Genomic DNA, 15,726 nt, shown 5'->3' with positions numbered 1-15,726 from the left:
TGTCATCATCAGGCCCCTGAATGGATGGGATGCAGAACTGGCAACTGTGGATGTGCTGGAGTCACCCCATGGAAGCTCCTGGGGGACAGCTGACCCAAGCTAGGAATTTGTTCCCTCAGGCTCATTCTCTTACCAGGGAGTCCCCTTGCTCGGCCTTCTCAAGGGCTGTTTCAGGCTCCAGCTCTGGTTCCTGCTTCACCTCTGGCTCTGGCTCTGGCTCTGGGTCTGCGCCTCCCTCCTCCTCTACCTTGGTCTTCTGAGGGGTCCCTGGGGGCTGAGGTAGCACCCTCTGGACCCAGCTCAACATCCCGACACCTGTAGGACACAGAGCCCTTAGGCCTCCCCAGAGTGTGCACCCTTGCTCCTGCCACTTGGGGGCCACTTCTGTGGGTCACACATTTCCCTTTTCTCTCAGTAAATCTTTCAAAACATTTTTTACAAGTGATACCTCCAGGTATTCACTTGATAGAAAAACTCAGGCAAAAAAGAAAAGAAATACTCAAGCCAAAAACACATGTATAAAGAGGTTGGTCACCACAGTGTTATAGCAAGAGATGAAAAACATCCAAATATTCATCAGTAGGACCCAGATTATTGGAAAATACCTAAATTTTCATCTGTAAGAAGGATACATATTAAATAAATTATAATACATCCAATGATGGAATATTATGGAGCCATAAAAACGTAGATCTATTTGAACTAACATGAAAAGATGTACCTGCTCTGGATTCTAGTCATGACCAAGTCAGGTGAACTCTCTGAGCCTTGGTGTGCTTGTCTGTAAAACAGGGATGTTACAGAACCTATCTTGTGGAGAGGATTGTGAGGATAAAATAACGTGATACAAACGTGACTGGCACACACTGAGAACTTAATAAAGTGCTGGCTGTGACCATTATTTGGTGTCAAGCAAAAACATCAATTTTAGAATATCGTGTATTTAATTTAACGTATTTTTAAAAATACATTATGAACAGCATATGAATGGAAAATATTTTAACATAAATGTTAACCTATTTTCATGATTTAAAAATGTTTAAGATAAAATGATAGTCAAATCCCTTTTCAAGATGTACTGGGGTAGGGATCCCTGGGTAGCGCAGCGGTTTGGCGCCTGCCTTTGGCCCAGGGCACGATCCTAGAGACCCGGGATCGAATCCCACATCAGGCTCCCGGTGCATGGAGCCTGCTTCTCCCTCTGCCTGTGTCTCTGCCTCTCTCTCTCTCTCTCTCTCTCTGTGACTATCATAAATAAATAAAAATTAAAAAAAAAAAAAAAAAGATGTACTGGGGTATTTCAGCCTTACCTTATACAGGTTCAGTTTCTGGAGTCATTTCCCTTCTGGAGACAGTGGGGGAGGGCTCTGCACTCACTACTAAATCCCTATGGACAGGCCTGGCCCAGCGAGCACCACACAGATCAGTATGTGCAAACTTACACCCTCGAAAGGCTCTTCAAAGGCGATGCCCAACATGATAGAAAGTGTCTCTGTCTCTCCTTTGCCAGAGACCCTGACCCCACGCTGAAAAGGACAGGCAGAGGGCCCAGGATCCCTGCCCCAGTCCCCCAGGCCCCACACCTGCCCTTCTACTCACAGCCCTGACTTCTGTCCCTGCTCTGGCCTCAGCAGTCCAGCTCCCCTAGGAGAGGCCGTGGTGAGGGGCAGACTTCCGGGTGGGAAAATCAGATCCCTGACTCGGCATCCGAAAAGATGACCCTGGGCAGCCCAGGTGGCTCAGCGGTTTAGCGCTGCCTTCGACCCAGGGCCTGATCCTGGAGACCCGGGATCAAGTCCCATGTTGGGCTCCCTGCAAGGAGCCTGCTTTTCCCTCTGCCTGTGTCTCTGCCTCTGTTCCTGTGTGTGTGTGTGTGTGTGTGTGTGTGTGTGTGTGTGTGTATCTCATGAATAAATAAATAAAAAATCTTTAAAAAAAAAAAAAAAAAAAAAGGTGAACCTGAGCCAGACGTTAGCCCTTCCGGTCTGCCATGTCTTTGTTGGGTTGGGGCGCAGACACAGGGATTTCCAAGCCTGGGAGAGCCAAGACCCTATGTTTAGGATGGTGGATTCCACCGATGTGGCCAACCCCAAATAGCCCCAAGAGCCCAAATGAAGCTAAGTGTCTTTTACCCCAGATCACACTCATCCTCATTGTCCCCACCGGCCACCAGCCTCAGGAAGTTAAGGGCTACCACTTTACAGCTAAGGAAACAGAGGCACGGAGCGATTGGTAGACTTGCCCAAAGTGACACAGTCGGCAAGCAACCAAGCTGAGCCACACTCAGGTCTGCTGAACTCCAGATGCCCCACATCTACTCTCCATGGTATTAATATGTGCTCAGGGCTGGCTGCCGCAGGCCAGTCCTACAGACCCTTTCCCAGTGGGCAGCAGTTCTGTTTGTGTTTCTGAACCTTCTGGAAATGACCAGGGAAGCCCTCCCCACTCCCAATTTTTCTTCTTCCCCCTGACCCAGCCATTTCCTCCGGCAAAGACATATTTGCATGTCCCTGCTGACTCCACAGTGATAAGGGCAGGCAAAGGTGGGAAGGGGGAGCTGAAAGCCCAGGGTAACCATGGTGCTGGGACACCAGCCTTTCAGAATCTTCTGGGAAGCTAGTGAAAACACAGATTCCTCTGCTCCTCTCAACCCTCTGTGGGGCCTGGAATCTGCATGCCACAAGCTGCCTTGAGGATTTGCTAAGGTTTGAGCACCACAGGTGGAGAGGGAAGCTCCAGGTTTCCAGCTTTTCCCTATTCTCCACATCTAAATGCCTCGCTAGGAGAGCATAGGCGTCCCACCAGAGGTCCCACTGAGCCACCACATCATCCTGACTTACTTGCTCAGATGCCGACCACCAGCCAGGAATTGCCTTCTCCCTGTCACTTGCAGCTCATCTCTCAGACACAGGGGGGATTAACTGGCAGCAGCGGGACAGGGGCCGTGTGCAAAGGATTAGCAGGTGCCCAACAGGGGTGGGGAGGTGGCGGTGGAACAGGAGCTCGATGGCCAGGCAGCCAGCAGCAACCCTCCAGGGGCCAACAGGGATCTAGGCCCCAGGAAGGAGCCCCATGGTGTCACTGGGACACCATGAGTTGCCAGGGGACCTCTCCAGGCTCCAGGGATCCAGTGTCCCACATACTTTGGCCAAGCCACAGAGTGGCCAGTAGGAGAATAAGAGCTTCATGTCCCCACGTGATCCTGGGAGATTCTAGGTGGCAAGGGCTTGTCAACTCTCAATCATCAGTGGCAGGAGGTACCCCAGCTTCCAGCTCCAGAGCCAGGACTCAAGCAGAGTCTCTCTGGCCCTGAGTCTTCTGCAACTTCCCAAGGTAGCTGGCATGGGAGAATGTTCTTTCTGCCAGCAAGGCCAAACACCAATGGCAGAGCTCAAGCTGGCCCTGCGCCTCCTCTGTAAATACACCAGGTTGCAGGGGATGAGGGCTCCTCCCATGGTACCTGTGGCCTGCAAGTACCTGTGGCCTGCAAGTTCATGGTACCTGTGAACAGCAAGCTCTTCAGGTCTGCCCGGCCTGCAGGCAATGGCCTATGTCCTCAGTGATAATCACCCTTGCCCCCGGCTTGACAGAGGCCCATGCAGAGATGGCAGCAGGTGGGAACAGGGGAACAGAGACCAGGAGATGTTGAGGGTATAGCTCAGGCAACTGGGTGGCAGATGATGCTATTTACCTAAAAGAGGAAGGCTGGGGCTGCGAGGTAGGGGGAAGAGTTTTGGGGGGCAGGGGAACTCACGAACTCTAGTAAGATGTCTGAAGAGACTTCCAAATGGGAATGTGCACTAGGTGGCAGAGTTGTGTGTGTGTGTATGTGTGTGTCTGTGTGTGTCTGTGTGTGTGTGTCTGTGTGTCTGTGCATCTGTCTGGAGTTTGGGAAGATGGAAATGTTGGACCTATTAGCTCAGCAGTAGATGCTGCTTAAAGCCCCAGGACAGATTGAGAACCCCTGGGAAATGCAATGCAGCTAAAGAAGAGAAGGGGACACAGAATCCTGTAGCACATTTTGAGGCTGAGAAGAGGAGGAGGAGCAGGAAGTGAGGGTGCTGCAAGCCAAGGAGAGTGAGGTGCTTGGGAAGGGGTGATTATATGGGACCCTGCATGAGTGAGGCTTGGCCTGTGCCCCTCTCTCTAGGCTGATCAACCTGGAGGCAGCGGAGCCCCTGGAGAGCAGGCAAAGTCAGATGTGCCTGGGGGAAGAGTAAGTGGCTCTAGGGAAAGGAAATGAACATACTTTGGCCGCACACCAGTTTGGATGACCCTCATGTACATGGAGGGAAAGGGGTCAGACTCAAGACTCCAGGGGCCAATATACAAAGCTCAAAAGCTTGTATATTGGGATGGATAAGGGGTGTGTGGGAGCTTCTAGGAGGCAGCAGGGCCCTCCCTGTTTCTTGCTTTCTTTAGCTGACATCAATTTAAAAATTTTTTAAAAACAAATTCCCGAGGTATAATTTATATTTTTAACATTTATATTTTTAACATTGACCGAGCTAGGCAACTTGCACCATCCTGTTTGAGAACATTGTCATCGCCCCGATGAGGCCCTTTATGCTTGATGGGCATCACTCCCATCCTCAGCCACAGCTCTAGACAGCTGCCAATCTGCACCACCCCCCAGATTGGCCTTTTCTGGACATTTTATATAAATGGATCATACAACATGTGTAGTGTTTTTTGTGTCTGATTTCTTTCATTCAGCATAACGTTTTTGAGGATCACCCACAGGGTACCATGTATTAGTACTTCATTCTTTTCAATTCCTGAGTAACCCATGGAAGAGATATACCACAGTCTGTTTCTCTACTCACCAGTCAATGGCCACTTGGGTTGTTCCCACCTACTGGCTATTTGAAATAATTGGCATGAACATTCACATGCCAGTCTTTGTGTGGACATTTTCAGTTCTCTTGGGAAGATTCCTAGGGGTAAAATTGCTGTGTTGTGTAGTAATTTTATGTGTCAGGTTTTAAGAAACTGCTAATCTGTTTTGCAAAGTAGTACCTCTTGTCTTGATCTGAACTCACTTTATAAATTATTAGTTACACTATATACTTATGCACTTGCTGCATTTGTTGTATTTTATAACTTTTAAAGAACCAAAAACAAATTGGGAGTGGGGTGGTGAACAGAGGCAATCCTGGGAAACTTTTCTCTAAGGGGTGGGGCTTGAGGATGCTGTCTGGAGCTGCATGCAGTCCTGGAGGTAGAGCCCCTAGGAAGCCAGATCCTGGGTGACCCTCACAAGGGGCATCTTCCAGGACCCAGCAGCCTCAGTACCTGGGCAGGTGTCTGCGGAGCATATACCGATACAGGCAAATAAGCTAGACTTTCCCCAGGGTCTCTTCACCCTTGGGGTCCATTGCCAATAATTGTGACTGGGGTGGTTGGCAGGTCCCAGGGCTTTCGTGCCGGGCTTAGGCACTCATGACCTCTCTTTCCTAAGAAGGAGGGAGGGAGGCTCTAGGCCTGCAAGGGGCCAGAGCTAGGATATCACCTGTTAATCCCTAGCCTGCTGAGGCCACCACTCTCTCTGATCCCTTTATGCTGACCCTGGATACTGACCACTGCTAATCACCACCCCTGGAGACCCAAGAGCTGGCAGGCAGGGCAGTACCCTCTGCTCTCAAGTCTGCAGGAGGGCTCACAGTCACCCTGCATGCCAGGGCCTAGGATCTTGCCTGACATAGAGCCGTGTGAGGCCCTGAGAGAGATAGCGACTAGCCCGGGATCACACAGGACTCGCCCTGGCAGGGCCACCTCCAGGGAGGCCTGCTTCCTGTCTGACATTTTTCAACACACCCGGCTTGAGCTAAGGCCTAGAAGACAGCAACCTTCAGGAAAGCCGAAAGTGGGAGCCAGTGCACAACACCCCAGGTAGCTGGCTCCTCTCCTGGGAGCCTACCGTTGTCAGGGTTGCCGAGGAAGAGGAGGCGCCCTCACAATCAGGTGGCAATGGGCATTGTCTCTCTGCAGAATGTTCCTTTATTCTCCTACTGTATGAGGTGCTGGGGCCAGCCCATCTCCCTGCCTCTTCTCCCCACTGAGCAGTCGGAAGAGCAGAGAACCCTCACAGACCTGTGCACCTGCAGACCAGGTAGCCACCGTCGGAGGGTGAGGAGCAAGGAGTCCTTTGTGTCCTCTTGTCCCTGCCCCACTTCCCGTCCCCCCCAGGCAGGCCCGCACCCTAAGACAGCTTCCCCAGGGCCAGTCACCTTGCCCTCTCCCTGCTCTTCCACCATCTGAGGTCCTCGCTCCTCCCATCCACCTACCACTCACCTCCGTCTCACACGTCTAACTGGGTCAGGCAGAAAGCAAGCTGACTCAACAAATTCTCACTGAAGTTTCAATGACTGAAAAGCCATGGGAATAGCCACTCTTTAAAGGGAAGCGCTGAGTAACCAGCAATGTTTTCCTAGTCCCTATCTCTCATGCCTCGCCCCTGATTTAAAACTTTCCTATGCCTCCCTGTAGAATTTTGAGTAAATGCCAGATACTTTAGCTAAGGCCAGAAGTCCATAATTAGCTACCCAGAGGCAAACTGAGCTAAATCCTGAAAGCACTTGCTGTTCACGAATTAAGAATAGACTCCTATGCATCCTCTTTTAGACCATCCCCAACCACATAGCCCCTGTACTGACCCATCAGAGCCCTTAGCACATCGTGTGTGCACGGGTGGGCGTGAGTCTGAATGCCCCCAACACCACATGGGAGCCCCCAGCTCTGGGTAGTCGTGTTGGACAGGAAAACAAATCTGCAGGGCCAGGGTTGTGCTACCCTATAGAAGGGTGTTGGGTCGGGGTGTCTCTGCTCCCCAGCCATGGCCCGCATCATCGACCTGGTGCCCTGGGATGACGGCTCCACGCACATGTATGCCTCCCCGGCCATTCTGCTGCCTGTGGAGCGGACACGCAACCAGTTGGCCGGCGTGAAGCAGCAGCTCTACCACCCGGCCCTGCCCAGCCTGCGCCGCATGGACATGGACTCGGTCAGGGCCTGCCTTTCCGACGAGCACTGCCAGTCCACCACCTACTGCCTCAAAGGTCCAGCCACCTGGCTGCCTCTGGGCCTTGGGGGAAGGGGTGGGTGGTTTCGGGGGAGAGCCCTGGTGGAGGGAACACCCGGAAGCACGGTGGGGGGGTGAGGGGTTAGGGAGGTGGGAGAGGGGACCTGCCCAGGCCTGAGCCTCTGCTTTCTTATTAGGAAAATGGGATAACAGGGCCTGCCTCATATTATGGTGAGATTGAAACAAGCTAAGAGAATAGGGGACAGGAGGGGAAAATAAAACGAGATAAAATCATAGAAGGAGACAAACCATAAGAGACTCTTAATCGTAGGAAACACACTGAGGGTTGGTGGAGGGGAGGGTGTGATGGAATGAGCACTGGGTGTTACATACAACCAACGAATCACTGACCTCTACCTCTGAAACTAATAATATACTATATGTTAATTAATTGAATTTAAATTTAAAAATAAACAAGCTAAGAGAAGCACTTAAAGTTGTGCCAAGCATATAGTACCTGCTCAACAATACTATAATGGTGGTTACTCTTGGAGAGAGTAGTGTGAAGTCAGTAGTCGGGGTGCTAGGGATGATCATAAAGTGATAGTGAGGTCTTCTGTCCAATGTGCTGTCTGTGTGGAAAGGGAAGAGAAAGACCCTCCTCACACTTGCCATGAATGAGCTGTGGACAGGAGAGAAGAGCCTTTGGGATGAAAAGGCTGCATGCACCCGAGGAAGAGCCCTTCGTCGATTGAGGAGCTTGGGTGCAGAGGTGGGGGTGCCTGTGAGTGAATGAATGAATGGATGGATGGGTGAATGAATACACTTTCATTTTCAGCACATTTATTAAGCACTTGCTTTGTGCCTGATGTTCCTGGGGAAGCAGGGAAACAAAGGTATCCTAGCTAGAGGGGTCAGTGTGGGTGGGGGGGGGCCTGGAAGGCAAAACCTGCCCCAGGTGTTGGGGGACCTTGAGGGGTTTGGTAGGGCCAAAGGACAAGTTTGGAGCGGCAGCAAGAGCCAGGGCTGGGGATGAGGGAACTGTTGCTAAGCTCAGAGGCCTGGACCTTGGAGGCACAGGGGAAGTTCTGAAGACTTGAAGTAGGAATGAGGTCTGAGCAATCTGGGGGTGGAGAGGTAGAGGATGGCCCAAAGGGACCAAAGATGAATGGGGGCTGGGTAGTATGACAGGGAGCGACCACAGTCTTCAGGAAGGAGTGACAGTGTGTTGGCCACTGGAGAGGGCTCGGGAAGGTATTTAGGAGATAAAGATAGGATTTGGTAGCAGCGTGGATGAGGGGCAAGAGTAGGACGTCTGGAACCATACCCAGGTTCCAGCTCAGGTGACAAATGCGGCAAATGTATCATAGACTGCTGGAGTTCTCTAGAGGTCCCATGCAGAGCCCTGGGGGGCCAGCATGGGAAGTGCTGGAGGTGGGTGGGGAAGCAGTGAGGAGGGAGGGATGAAAGGTGAAGTGGAGCCCCCACACCTGGCCCTCTAAGGGGGAACAGCCACGGGGCTCCCGCTAACTGCTGTGTGGGAAGGCTCAGCACGTTTCTTCCAATTTCCTGGCTTCTCTTGGAAGTCAGGAATCTAGATTTCTAGGGAAAGCTCTTGATTTAAATATGTATTTTATTGCAAGCATATGCTTTTTAAGAAAGTGATAGAGGAAAAATAAATAAATAAATAAATAGTAATAGGGTGGCTCAGTCAGTTAAGTGTCTGCCTTCGGCTCAAGTCATGATCTCAGGGTCCTGGGATCGAGTCCTGAGTCAGGCTCCCTGCTCAACAGGGAGTCTGCTTCTCCCTTTCCCTCTGCCCCCCACCCCCTGCACTCGTGCTCTTCCTCTCTCAAATAAACAAAATCCTTTTAAAAAGTAATAGAGTCACAGGTTCAAAATTCAAAATGTTGTAACAATGTACATCTCCCTCCACGGCAACCCACCTGTGCTTACAGGTAACCACCGTTTCTAACATACCCTTCTACTATTTACTAATGTGAATACAAACATATATTCTTTTGCTCCCCAACTTTTTGTTATCAATATGTTCCAACATAGAGAAAAGTTGAAAGGATAATATTATGGACACCCAGTGCCTTCTACCTTCTCCAGTTAATCTATTACTTTATTTGGTTCATCTCTCTCTCTCTCACACACACACACACACACACTCACACACACTTCAGCAAGCAGTTCCCAGTGACGACAACCTCCTATATGACATAATACCATTTTCACATCTAAGAAAGTTAACAATAATAGCACCTACTCTTTGCTCCATATTAAAATGTCCCAAATGACTACTAAAGATGTCTTATAGCTTTAAAATCTTTCTGGAACCAGGCTGCAATCTAGGATTGTGCACTGCAACTGGTGGTTATGTATCTTTTGTGGTCTGAAATAGTCCACCCACTTTCCATTTTTCCCTAATATCGACTTCTTTAGAGTTCAAAACAGTTATGTTGTATACAGTCCTACATTGTGAATTTGAGTGATTGTTTCCTTACAATGCTGTTTACCATAATTGTTTTCTGTAAACTAGAAACTAGGTGTACAGGCTTGGTTAGCCAGGCAAAACATTGCTGGCCAGAATCTTGCACAGGTGACGGATGCCATGTTTGCCCTAATGCTTCAGCAGGAGACAGGTAATGCTATTAGCCCACTATTCATGATGCAAAGTTTGATGACTTGGTTAAGGTGGTGACCTGAATGTATATTCTTCTCTGCCTCCATCATCTCAGTTTTAGGCTTTCAAGCAAAAGATAGCATACAGCATATATTCTCATGCATATTGGAGGGTCTCATATAGAGAACTTCCTCTATTTTAAGTAGCTGCCTAGTAAGGAGGTATCATAGGGTATTTAATGAGTCCTTTAATGACAGACACTTGAGCTGTTTCATCATTCTCTGCTACAAACAATGCTGAAATGGGCAGATCTTTTACCCACATCATTTGCCAGTCATACACCTGTAATGTGGGATAAATTCCCAGAAGTAGGATTATTAAGTCCAAAGGTATATGAATTTAAACTCACATACTCCTGATAGATAATGCCAGTTGCTTTCCATAGGCTGGAATCAATTTATACTTCCTCTGGCAATGTTAGGGCAGTGTCACTGTTTCCGATAACTGCACTAACTTTTGGATTGTTTCCAATCTGATAGGCAAATACTGGCATCTTAATGTAGTTTGAATATGCATTCATCTTATTGTGAATGAGGCTGAGTGTCTTTTCACATGTTTTAGGGACCATCTGCACTCCTTGTGTTTGTGTGTGAACCACCTATGCATATGGCTTGCTCATTTTTCTTTTCTTGTCTCAATTTCTAGCAATTCTTAGGGCAATTGCTCCATCTGTAAACTAAATGGGAATATTTTTTTCCCCATTTGTCCCTTGATTCTTGTCAGTTTTGCTGAGCAGAAGTTTATGTTTATGTAGTCAAAGTCATCAATCTTTCCTTTTTGGCTATTGGATTGTGGGTGAGTTGGTATGGCCTTCCCCACCCCAAGGTTATAAGGGAATTTACATGTTTTCCTCTAGTACTTTCATGGTTTCATTCTTTTACATTGAAATCTTTGAACTACTTGGAGTTTATCTGTTGTAAAAGTAAAAATCTAGGGACACCTGGGTGGCTCAGCAGTTGAGTGTCTGCTTTCGGCTCAGGGCGTGATCCCAGAGTTCTCCTGCTTCTCCCTCTGTCTATGTCTCTGCCTCTCTCTCTGTGTCTCTCATGAATAAATAAAATCTTTTTTTAAAAAAGTAAAATCTAATCTTGTTTTTTTTTTTTTTTAAGTTGTCAAAAACTCCCAAAAACTTTTGAAGCAGTGTGGGCCAAAGATCTCCTGAATGGGTGCACAACGGGCTGGTGGAGGAGACATTTCTTCTTTCTCTTTTTCAGATGATTTTGACAATGCCCACTTCACACTTTTGGGTGTCCCCAACAAACCCCTGCATTGCTTGGTAAGTGTCCTTTGCTCCTGGACCTCCCTGGATTTGCTCAGGAAAGAGGATGTGAAGGTCCTGCCTGCGCCCAGCCCCAGAGTACCTCGGGTTCTTCAGCCGCCTGCTTGGGCCCCTTCCCCCTTTCCCATGTCCTTTAGGGGGCTTCTCCGGCTCTGGGCCAGGCACCTAGGTCAGACAGGCCAAGATGTCAGTTGCGGTCTATAGGATGGACTGGATCGCCCCCCCCCCCCATCGCCCCAATCCCGCCCCCCCTCCGGCCAAGCTTCTGCACCTACCCACGCGTTCCTGACTCCCATGGCCCCGGCAGGACATCACGGCGACCGGCCAGAAACTCCGCAACAGGTACCGCGAGGGAAAGCTGGTACCCATTGCTCCAGGCATCAACCGGCCGGACTGGCCCCGCTTCACACGCGCCATTGAGGACTGGTCCCGCTTCGTGTCCGCCGCCGGCGAGTTCAAGCTGCCCTGCCCGAGCAGGAAGGGTCAGTCTCCTGGGCCCGGAGGACGCCCTCGGGGAGGGGCTGGGGCCGACCCGGAGCTCCAACTGCGGCGGGGGGCATCGGGTGGGCTGCGACAAGGACCGCGGGGAGGCGGAGGAGCAGCTGGGGCGCGTGGAGCGGGCAGGACCGCGATGGGAAGAGGGACAAAGAGATGGGGCTCGTCCTGGGGAGGGGGCAGGGGCCAGGTCCCGCCGGAGGGAGCCCCTGGGGAGGAGGCCGAGCGCGGGGCGCGTTCCGTACGGGGGGAGCAGGGTCGCGGGGCGCGGCGGTCCCGGCGGGGCAGTGGAGGCGGGACTGGCTCGCCCACAGGTGTGGGCGTGGTTGGGCCGGGGGCGGGCCTAGTAGGGCGGGGGCGGGGCTGGCTGGGCGCTGGAGGCTGGCGGGCCCCCCGCAGGCGAGAGTTTCAGCGGCTACGCGGTGCGGTACTTGAAGCCGGAGGTGACCCAGAACTGGCGGGTAAGGAAGATCTGCGCGCTGACCTGGCCCTGGGGACCAGGAGGTGGGGGAGGAGAGGCCAGCACGCGGAGCGGGGTAGGGGAGAGGTCACCCAGAGCAGAGTTTTCCAGGCCCCAGGGCCAAGATCTCTGGCAGAGAGGGCTGTGGGGGCCGGGGAGGGGGCCAGTGTCCCCCTCGGCTCACTGCCCCCCCCCCCCATTTCTCTGGCCCGCGCCAGTACTGTCTCAACCAGAACCCCAGCCTGGACCGCTACGGACAGAAGCCCCTGCCTTTTGACTCCCTGTAAGTGACACCACAAGCCCTGGAACCCCATACCTGGAGGAGGGAGGATGAGGGCTTGGCCACTTTCCTCAGAGCACATTTAGGGACCCTTGAATATGTGAGACCCGGGAAAACTGCTTGGTTCCAATACACCACAAGAAAACAGCAGTTTCAAAATGGATAGATGTTTAATTCTCATCAAACGGTGCACCCTGTCGTCCAGTCCCTGGCAACCCCACCCTTTCGGAGTAGAGGCCTTAGGTGGGACAAGAGTGGAATGTAATCCTCCCGGTGGGATGGCGCCTCCCGAGATGGGAATGAGGTTCCCGGAGAGGGTCGCCCCCACCTCGGGCTCACCTTCCTCTTCTTCCACAGGAACGCTTTCCGACGCTTTGGCTCAATCTACAGGTAGGGGAATGACCCCGCCCGGCTCCACACCCAGCCACTCCCCGAGGGGCGGTGCCCAGATAGCCTCCGGGCTCAGGCCATTCTCAGACCCCTCTCCACTCCACTTCACCCAAGGATTGGTACCTCCTGGGTGATATGGGGGTGCCAAGCTGCTTCCCTCCAGAGAGATCTGCACCTGCCCAAGGTGTGGCCTACTGAGAGATGGGAGCAGAATGCATGTCCCACCCAATTTGGCTCAGGCTGGGCCAAAAGGAGAGGGCTTACCGGGTGGAGATCAGGGGCCAGAGAAGTAAACAGACATATAAGAAACATGATAGAGAGAACTTAGAGTCCACCTTCCAGAATGGGGGTAGGTGGGAGAGGCTGAGGCTCCTGTTCCCAGCAGGACAGTGCAAGATGTTAGGCATCTTGGTCATTTGGCCATCTCCCACCTACCTAGCCCTCTTTCCTGCACCACAGCAGTACCACCTTCCTTGGTGTCACCCAAAGTACCAGTACACCCAAGTACACCAGGCCTTTGCCGGTGCTGTATCAGGGCCTAGATGATCCTTCCTTCTCTGCCTGGAAATTTCCTCCTCACTCTTGAAAGCCCAGCCTAGATGTGCCATCCTCCTTCAAGCCTTCCCTGCCCCTCTGCCCCTCCCCTGCAGCTCAAACCCTCAAGGTTGGCCACCACAGGTGCATCCCTATCTGATAAGCATGCAGAGTATTGCGTTATAGTTACCGATGGAAAGCTTACCTTCTCGAACCCACCCTGTGCACACACAGGGGAACACTTTCTGATATTTTACTATGATATAATGCCTGCCAGAGTAAGTGCACTAAAAGTTTGAAAAATGAGTAAAGCAGGGCAGGACTGGGGATCAATGAGAAACAAAGATGAGGCAAACTGGAAGGGGAGGGGACTTGAGAGTCAAGCAGAGTCTCAGAAATTATATAAATAAAATGAAATAGGGAGCTGTTGAAGGCTCTTGAGCCAGGAGAGGCAGGATAGAAGCTGTGTTTTCGGAGCCTTGAGGACAGGAAGATGGGGTGGGGGGCAGGCCTGCAGAAGGACAGCCTGATTTTCCCCAGGACACCCTGGAGGCCCCTGCATCAGCCCTCCTTCTTTCCACAGCCGTGTCAACTACCAGATCCCTTGGCATTAATCTGTGAAAAGGAAGCCAAGCTTCAGGCTGCTGGACTATGTCATCTCAGTTTCTCCAGCAGGACAGAGGGTATATGGTGGCATCACTCATCTCCCTAAGAGTTCAGCCTGACTGGAAATAAACCTAGTAATAATAAGCCAGGCCCATGTCTATGTGTGTGTGTGCGTGCACACATGTGTTGCAGGGACTGGGAAAGGATGATAGTATCTTACCTGTACCTGCCCCCTGCCAACTCCTGGAGGACAGTACAGAGGCTAGAAAAAGATGTCTCATGACCCCAAGTAGAGATCCAGGGTCTGCGCCCCAAGACTCAACTGGGAGTGAGGTGTAGAGGCAGCCTGGGAATTGCATTTCCCCTGTGCCCTTGTTCGCTGCTTGCAGCCCCACAACCAAGCCCCCTCCACCTCAGGCTCTGAACTTGGTCCCTAAAGAGAAAAGAAGAAGTTTGAAAGGGATTTTAGATACCTCTCTCAGAAGCTTTCAGCAGACCAGTATAATCTGGGGGGCTTCCCTCGGCCTGGCAGGCTCTGGGGAGCTAGATGCATCTCTGGGCATGGAGCAAGAGTTGTCTATTCTATCCACATAGCTTCAGGACTAGCCCTTACATCTGTCCACTGCACTACAGAAAGGAATGTATGATGCATGATGTCCTGGAGACAGCCATCGGCACTCCTGGGCCAGGTCCAGAATGATGCCACTCAAAGGGCTAAGGAAGAGTTTCTCTGGCATGGTTGGGGGATTAGAGAGCCAGGATCAATGGATAGCTCCCAGACTTTCCAGACATCCCACCTGCATCCTGCTTGTGGGCAGTCTGCAAAGACATATAGCCACCAAGCTCTATGACTATTTGGACAAGACCCCTGCTGCTAGGATCTGGGGCCTCAGGGATCCACGAACCTTTGGAAATTATGAGCAACACTGTGTGTCCTGGGGCACCTCGGTGGCTCAGTGATTGAGCCTTTGGCTCAGGCCATGAGCCTGGGGTCCTGGGATCAAGTTCTGCATCGGGTTCCCTGCAGGAAGCCTGTTTCTCCCTCTGCCTATGTCTCTCCTCTCTGTGTGTCTCATAAATAAATAAAATCTTTATTAAAAAAATGAAACTTGTCCCCCACACACATACACACACATACACACATACAATTTCCCCATGGAGAGGCTCCTTTTCATCTGATTCTCAGGATAGTCTGTGCCCACAAAGGTTAGGAAACCCTGACTTATACCCTCCCCAGCCCCTTCCACTAATATTTACTGAGCAACTACTGTATGCAAGCCAGGTCTCCGGTGGAAGGGATTTGAAGAACAATACTATCCTTTTATTTATGGACTCTATGTTACACTATTCAGAATACATTGTCATGTGACTCATTATCACTTTTTGGCTGTAAGCCCCATAAAAACTCTGAAAAGTGACCAGAATGAATGCTATCCTATATCACAGATAAGAAAATTGAGGCCCAGATTGGGAAGTAGTTCATTTCAGCCAAACCCACAACTCAGGACTCAAAGCAAGTCCTGGCACTTGACACAATGGTCACTTATAGTTTATACTCAACATTGTAGAATAAATTATTTCCCAGAATGGGAGGTCTTTTGTTTCTCGGGTAAAAAAACAAGGAGGTGAATTATATTATTGTCATCTGAAAATGCAGAGAGAGCCTGCCTTACAGACTCTAGGCTGATTTTAATTTCTTTTAGGGGTGGAGGTGATGGTTACTATCCTTATACTGAGGCGAGGGACCAGGGTGTCTGTCTCTGTCCTCAAGTGTGGGATTCTGCTGACAATAGAGCAGAAGCTTGGGGGCGTGGGATGCCTGGGTTGCTCAGCGGTAGAGTGTCTGCCTTTGGCTCAGGACGTGATCCCGGGGTCCTGGGATCAAGTCCCACATCGGGCTCCCTGCATGGAGCCTGCTCCTCCCTCTGCCTGTGTCTCTGCCTCTCTCTCTCTCTCTCTCTCTCTCTCTCAT

The 15,726-nt window shown here is 51.0% G+C and overlaps 2 protein-coding genes across 4 annotated transcripts in view; one reads left to right on the top strand and one right to left on the bottom strand.

Moving 5' to 3' along the window:
- Window positions 1-2,893, bottom strand: part of CNGB1 (cyclic nucleotide gated channel subunit beta 1) — a 64,685-nt gene extending 61,792 nt beyond the window's left edge. Inside the window, 2 exon segments of the mRNA NM_001284462.1 lie at window positions 134-315; window positions 2,841-2,893. Coding sequence (NP_001271391.1) covers window positions 134-307 — 174 coding nt within the window. The 5' untranslated portion in view covers window positions 308-315; window positions 2,841-2,893.
- A 3,107-nt stretch (window positions 2,894-6,000) lies between these two features.
- TEPP (testis, prostate and placenta expressed) lies at window positions 6,001-13,898 on the top strand. Of its 3 annotated transcripts, none has more exons than XM_038530932.1 (8): window positions 6,001-6,112; window positions 6,834-7,058; window positions 10,925-10,986; window positions 11,297-11,471; window positions 11,884-11,945; window positions 12,163-12,227; window positions 12,582-12,614; window positions 13,732-13,898. In XM_038530932.1, the coding sequence occupies exons 1-8, from the start codon at window positions 6,016-6,018 to the stop codon at window positions 13,760-13,762; spliced, it is 750 nt and encodes a 249-aa protein (XP_038386860.1). In that variant the 5' UTR covers window positions 6,001-6,015; the 3' UTR covers window positions 13,763-13,898. The 3 variants fall into 3 exon arrangements, with proteins under 3 accessions (XP_038386860.1, XP_038386859.1, XP_038386861.1); XM_038530931.1 differs by having other exon boundaries at window positions 6,834-7,097; XM_038530933.1 differs by having other exon boundaries at window positions 6,016-6,129; window positions 6,834-7,097.
- Window positions 13,899-15,726: the final 1,828 nt, after the last annotated feature.

The sequence above is a fragment of the Canis lupus genome, chromosome 2 (genome assembly GCF_011100685.1).
Source record: "Canis lupus familiaris isolate Mischka breed German Shepherd chromosome 2, alternate assembly UU_Cfam_GSD_1.0, whole genome shotgun sequence".
NCBI lineage: Eukaryota > Metazoa > Chordata > Mammalia > Carnivora > Canidae > Canis > Canis lupus.
Note: the sequence above shows the minus strand (reverse complement) of the source record. Positions and strands in the feature narration are given on the sequence as shown.

Excerpts from the sequence above, each read along its gene's own strand:
- TEPP (XM_038530931.1), top strand. The coding sequence starts at position 6,016 with ATGAGGTGCTGGGGCCAGCCCATCTCCCTGCCTCTTCTCCCCACTGAG. Across the intron at positions 7,098-10,924 it reads TCTGGGCCTTGGGGGAAGGG|ATGATTTTGACAATGCCCAC; the intron begins GTGGGTGGTTTC and ends TCTCTTTTTCAG. Across the intron at positions 12,228-12,581 it reads CCCCTGCCTTTTGACTCCCT|GAACGCTTTCCGACGCTTTG; the intron begins GTAAGTGACACC and ends CTTCTTCCACAG.